This window comes from Chelonoidis abingdonii, chromosome 23, assembly GCF_003597395.2.
Source record: "Chelonoidis abingdonii isolate Lonesome George chromosome 23, CheloAbing_2.0, whole genome shotgun sequence".
Classification (NCBI taxonomy): domain Eukaryota; kingdom Metazoa; phylum Chordata; order Testudines; family Testudinidae; genus Chelonoidis; species Chelonoidis abingdonii.
In genome coordinates, this window is record NC_133791.1 from 22053858 (window position 1) to 22059857 (window position 6000).

Sequence of the window (6000 nt, forward strand, 5' to 3'; positions counted from 1 at the left end):
GTAACAGAACCACTTGAATTTTTTTCAGTCAAAGTGAATGTTTTCAGAAACACTCAGGACAAACAAGATATTGTCAGGCAGTCACACTTCCCCTTTCACAGAAGCTTTTTTTGTTAGTTAGTTTCACCATCACCACTTTCTCAACACACAAGGGAAGAGGTGATGAGGGAGCTCCCCAGGCACATCTTACTGCTGCTCAGCTACTGCTTCTCTACATCCCTGCTCAAGCTACCGGCACCATTAGGAAGATGGAATGTGGTACCCATGGGGCTCTGAGGAGTTAATCTGTGAGCTGGAGGATAGAAAGGGGTAGAGACTCTACACGTCCATCTGCAGTATAGGAAGCTCACAAAGGTGTGACATTGCCCATTCATTACAATGGGAAGTTCTTAACAGAATGAGCATATCCCCCCCAGATGAATATAGACTGAGAGGGGTCAGATCCTGTTAGTGGATATTCTCTTCCCCAACCCTCTCCAAATCTCAGAGCTGTGTGTTTATGGCATGCTCTCTGCATGTCCATTCTCTGCTCCCAACCTGCTCTAAGCAGTGTGCCTGTGGTATGCTAGATCATGAATGTTCTTAGCTCTCACCCGGCTACTGGTCTGTCTTGTATCCAGTAGCATTTAAAAGAAATGGGTGGTAGTTTCATTCTCCTGGCCAACAGCTCACAGCTCCAACCATGACACATGCTGCTTTGAGAAGACATTTCCCTTATGCATCAGGACCAGGTAAGGGCAACCACAATTTTTATTTTAAAAAACGTTTATTTGTCAAACCAAAGTAATAAATACCTTTAAGAAGGACAGTGTTAAAAAAATGAAAAAATGTGCCATCTTAACGAGGATGAACCAGAGGATTCTGCACTGCTGCTGGGAAAACTCCAGACAATGGGTCAGAGGCAGTTACAATGAAGGGCAGGTAGAGCAAGGTTCATGCTGTACAAGTGATCCTACCTCCTCTATATCTGCAAGTGTGCAGTTCTGTACGGTTCTTTTCTTATTGCCCACAGTCAGCAGAAAGATGCCTGGGAACACTGAACTCTGACCACCACTTATCCATATTGTTTCCTGGTCTAAAATGCCACTGGCAATCCTGGGATGGCAGACAGAGGGTCTCATTCTCCAGAAGCCTGCATCTGCTTGCAGAAGGCATCGAACTGCTGCTGTTCAAGCTCCGTCATCACTCTGTTCAGGGCGTAGATCTGTGCAGAGAAAAGGGAGGCGTCTGAGAATAACACGCTTGCCACCTGGGGCCATAGTTTTCATGCTGAGAGATTGGGCTTCCTACTCTGCTTCTACGAATTGTCTCTCCAAAGCATTAAAGAAACTGTATCCATGCCCACAGGCACCTCAACTTTTAACTACAAAGAGACTGTATCACTCTAAAAGTCACACTTGTCTCAAATGCTTTTACCTGCTACAACAAGTAACCCCCAAAGATTCTCTCAGCAGAGAGGAGGAAAAATGATTTGCTGTTTTTTCAGCCTCCTTCCTGCACACTTGTCAATACAGCAGTCTAGCAGTTTGTCGGGGTACACAGTGAGTCCCACCTGTTCAGTCAGTCACCGTCCCATTTGTGGGTCTCTGTATGGCAGAGGGGAAATAAATACATGCGTTGAAATGTAAAAGTGAGCCCCCATGGCCTGGAAGATTTGGTGCAGCAGTTGCCCCCAAAGCCGCATTTAACTCATTTCTGAAGGTGGCAGCATCAGTGGCGCACACAGTAAGGAAAAGGAGATCCCAGAGCTGCTATGGCCATTGACACATTTGCCCTCAGCTATAAGTGGGCTAGGGCTCCAAGGATGAGTGGGTTCTCTACAGATGAATGTTGAAGGCACTTTCAGGACAACTGTAACTTCCCGTCTGCTGCGCTCCTGTGTTGATTTTCAAGGGAGCACGTCTCATCAAGCTGCCACTGGGGTTTCTCTCAGATTACTTGAATGCAATAGCTTTAACATCAGTGACCCACCATTCGGACGCCCTCGCCAGAGCTCCCAATCAGATGTCTGCTGTTAAAGCAGCACTTTGCACATGAGAGAAGTAAGGGAAGTTGACTAGGGCTATGCACTCTCTGCAACAAGCAGTCTCTTTATACCCGGAGAGAGCTATGGAGGGAGTGGATTACAGGTGCAGCCAGAAACAGACAGGCATTTTAAAGGATAACGTTTAGTTGCTGCCATTGATCACAGAAACATTTTGAGAGGAGCAAAAGATCAGGAAAGAAAAAGCACAGAACTGGGAGCAAGAGTAAGCAGTGCTCTCAAGGGGTACGTCTACAGCGGCACATCTATGGTGCTTCTGCTGTGCCATTGTAGCACCCTGGCATAGCCACTTCCCACCACGACAAAAATGGGTTCTCTGTCACTGTAGTAAAAGCACCTCTCTGAGAAGCAGTAGCTAGGTCTACTGAAGAATTTTTCCATTGAGTCTACAGGGGGGATTAGGGCAACCTAACTACATCAAACTGGACATGGAAGTTTTCCACAGCCCTGAGCAACGTAGCTTGGTGGATCTAACTTTTAGGTGTAACCCAGGGTTACAAGTGCCACACCACAGAATATTAGGGTTGGAAGGGATCTCAGGAGGTCATCTAGTCCAATCCCCTGCTCAAGGCAGGACCAACCCCAACTAAACCATCCCAGTCAGAGCTTTCAAACCAGGCCTTAAAAACCTCTAAAGATAGAGATTCCACCACCTCCCTAGGGAACCTATTCCAGTGCTTCACCACCCTCCTAGTGAAAAAGTGTTTCCTAATATCCAACCTAAACCTCCCCCACTGCAACTTGAGACCATTACTCCTTGTTCTGTCATCTGCCACCACTGAGAACGGTCTAGCTCCATCCTGTTTGGAACCCCCCTTCAGGTAGTTGAAGGCTGCTATCAAATCCCCCCTCATTCTTCTCTTCTGCAGACTAAATAACCCGTTCCCTCAGCCTCTCCTCGTAAGTCATGTGCCCCAGCTCCCTTATCATTTTCGTTGCCCTCCGCTGGACTCCATGGGAATCATGCGAGTCATCAACATTTAGACACATGCTGTGTGTGCAGCTTGGCAGTTCATTTGCCTACAGCATAAGAAGAAAAGTTCACTCGTGATAAACAACTCATAAGAACAGAGCTGGGAAGTTCTTCTCACATCACCCTTCTTTCCTACAATCCTAGGGGTACAGTGTCATGCTCCCAGTCTCACTCCATTAGTTGGTGAAGGCAGCATGGAACCAGGCACGGTATAACTGTGCCCCCTGTTGGTCCATGGGAATGATATCAAGAACTTCAAAACCAAACTCAGGAGCTAGAGAAAAACAGCAAAGGCAAGAAGCATTTACAAGACAAAGAGGATTAAACGGAAATGAAACAGCCCTTCAAGAATGTGTTCAGATACAACATATGGCTCCTTGCCTACACTACATTTATTCATGTTTCATGCCTTTACAGAGAACAATAAGGAAACTAATTTAAACACAGTCAGGAAAGCAAGAGTTAAAGTTCTAATAGTAACTAGCTGACCTGCACTGCAAACACTGTACTGGCTAATAATCTAACTAGTAACTGAAATTTTAGACATGAAGCAAAGTATTATGAGAACTCTTAACTTTTAGACTTCCCGATTGTTTTAAGTGGGTAACGTTAATGGTGCTTTACATTGTTTTTGCAGTTTCTGTTTGACAGTAAAGAAAAGAGAAGAAAAAGACTATGCCTGAGCATGTTAGCATTGAAATGGTCCCCATTAGGTTTTGCTATTCACACTTGGTAGCCATGTCCCTTGTGCAGACATTTGCCAGCTGTTGCCAATACCAGTGTAAGTAATGCTGAAACTCTTCTGTAGATGCCTCTCTAGCTGCCAGTCTTCTCAATGCTGTGTGAGTCAGACTTGTTCTAAAGAGGTTTACACAGCACAGGTGTGTGGTCTACACACAGCTGCACCTTAACTAGCAATGTGATTTTAAACTGATTAGGCTAGTACAAAACCCCTGTGGGGTTAGTTACTCTTAAATCTGGATTACATCAATTTAGCTTGTGTCAGTGAATGTACATGGACACGTAAAGCAGATAGAACCACTTTAATTCTAGTCAAGTTCTCATGCTGCCTTTATCAGCACAGTATCAAGCACCTTCCAGATGTGCATTACATGGTGTGACTAAGGGCATGTTTACACTTGCCATTTAAAGCGGAAAAAGCATCTACACTTGCCATTACTTTTTGCAGCGAAACTCAGACATTTCCATCTGCGGTGATGTGCAAGTGAAGACAAATTCTTCCTGTTTACACTGCTTTTAGACTCCTGATGATATCCCGCAGTGACTAGGTGACCACTCTAGCCAGCAGCTCTGCTGCCAGGTCAACAGACATCCCTCCCTCCCTCGTAAAGCCCCAGGAACTTTGAAATTCCCTTTCCTGTTTTCGTGGTAAGCGCTCACTTATCTGGCCAGGTGACCATGGCTGCTCCATGGAGCAAGCAATCCCTTGCTTGGAGCAATGCTGAGCTATGGGAGCTTATCAGTGTTTGGGGAGAGGAGGCTGTGCAGGGACCCAGGATGCCCTGCAATCACTCCCCCACACTTCCCACAAGACCAGTCATCAAACTGGAGAAAGCTGCACTGTAGGATAACTGCCCTAGACAGGCAGGGGTTTGCCCCAGTTAACAAAGGAAGTTTAGTTAAACTAATGTAATTTCTGTATGTAGACAAGTCCGCAGTATTATGCTCATGGGAACTCATCCGCCCATAGGGCTCTCAGCCTCACTAGCTGCAATGCAGCTGAACGAGTGTTTAGCACTGGTGGGACATTTAGAAAGTTTCCCTTTTATAGACAGGGTCTACAATGGAGCGGGGCAAGGGGACACGTCGCACTTTTGCAGCAAGGGAAGGCTAACAAGGCAACAGCGCAGCTAAAGAAGCAAGAGACAAGGGCTGCAGCCACAGGAAGAGGTTTCCATTCTTGCGGGGCGTGTTTCGTTGAGAAACGGACACCGTCTCCCCCTCACTGACCGGCCCCTGGCCACCTACAAAGGGCAGAACCGTTCCGAGCTCCCGAGAGGGCGCCGAGCTTCAGGAGCCGGAGAACGCGTCCGAGAGCCGGTTTGTCGCGTTCTCTCGCCGAGCCCCGCCGTGGAGTCAGGCTGCGGTGTCCCGGTCCGCACGAGGGGCTCAGGTGCCCCCAGCGCGAGGGGAGGAGCGATGGGGAGGGCAGCCCGCCCGCTGGCTGCAGCCCGGCCCAGGGCGCCTCCCTCTCACCTCCGCTCGCTGCCTCTGCTTCAGCTCCTGCTGCGCCGATCTCTGCTTGGCCTTCTCCAGGCGGCTGACGGGCTCCTTGGGTTTGGGCTTCTCCTTCCGCCCCGCGCCGGGCTCCATGGCTCCTTCCCGCCCTGCAGCCCCGCTCCCTGCGCCTGTGGGCTCAGCCCTGGCGCCCCGGCCCTGCCCAGCGCTGCCGCCCGCCGCTCAGGGTGGCCGGGCTGACCCAGGCCGGGCAGGCGAGTAGGCACCTGCCGCGCCGTTTACCCGCGAGTGTAAAATGGCGGGGGAGGGGCTGGTCCCATCGAGGACTCGGCACTCGATTGCTCCTACGTGACCTCGGAGGGTAGGTGTAAGGGGGCTAGGGAAGCGCGCGCAGAAATATGAGAGAGCGCGCGGGCGCACGGATACGGATGCGTAAAAGTTGCGTATGAACTGGATAATGCGCAGGCGCATCACTGCGGGATGGGCTGGGAATCGAGCGTGGCAAACGGAGAGGGTAGGTCCTGCGCATGCGCAGAACGTTAGACCGAGGGATGGGTAGGGCGCCAAGAGAGCCCAGCATCTTCTGGGGACCTGCCTAGCGCAGCGCCCCCTGGTGGGGGGCGGTCCCCTCGGAGCTCGGCCCGCGGTAGGCTCTGCAACGGGGCCGCTGGGCTGGGGCTGAGGGAAGCCCGTGGGGGGATGGGGGTGCCTAGGCGCCTGGTGCTGGGCGTGCCGGGGGTGGGGGATTGGCACTGGGGTACCTGTTTGGGGGTGGTGCCCGTGG

The 6000-nt window shown here is 50.2% G+C and overlaps 1 protein-coding gene and 1 long non-coding RNA gene across 2 annotated transcripts in view; one reads left to right on the plus strand and one right to left on the minus strand.

Moving 5' to 3' along the window:
• The window catches only part of LOC142045874 (uncharacterized), a 230983-nt gene that overhangs the window by 92472 nt on the left and 132511 nt on the right, over window positions 1-6000 (plus strand). The gene's annotated exons all lie outside the window — the stretch shown is intronic.
• On the minus strand, window positions 748-5598 carry SVBP (small vasohibin binding protein). The gene is made up of 2 exons (XM_032802738.2): window positions 5235-5598; window positions 748-1204 (listed from the first exon to the last, which is right to left on the minus strand). Exons 1-2 carry the CDS (start codon window positions 5349-5351, stop codon window positions 1118-1120), a joined length of 204 nt encoding a protein of 67 aa, XP_032658629.1. The 5' UTR covers window positions 5352-5598; the 3' UTR covers window positions 748-1117.

Bases quoted from the DNA above. Each gene is read 5' to 3' on its own strand.
- SVBP (XM_032802738.2), bottom strand. From the start codon at position 5,351: ATGGAGCCCGGCGCGGGGCGGAAGGAGAAGCCCAAACCCAAGGAGCCC. The intron at 1,205-5,234 runs GTGAGAGGGAGG...TTCTCTGCACAG, and splicing joins AGCAGAGGCAGCGAGCGGAG to ATCTACGCCCTGAACAGAGT.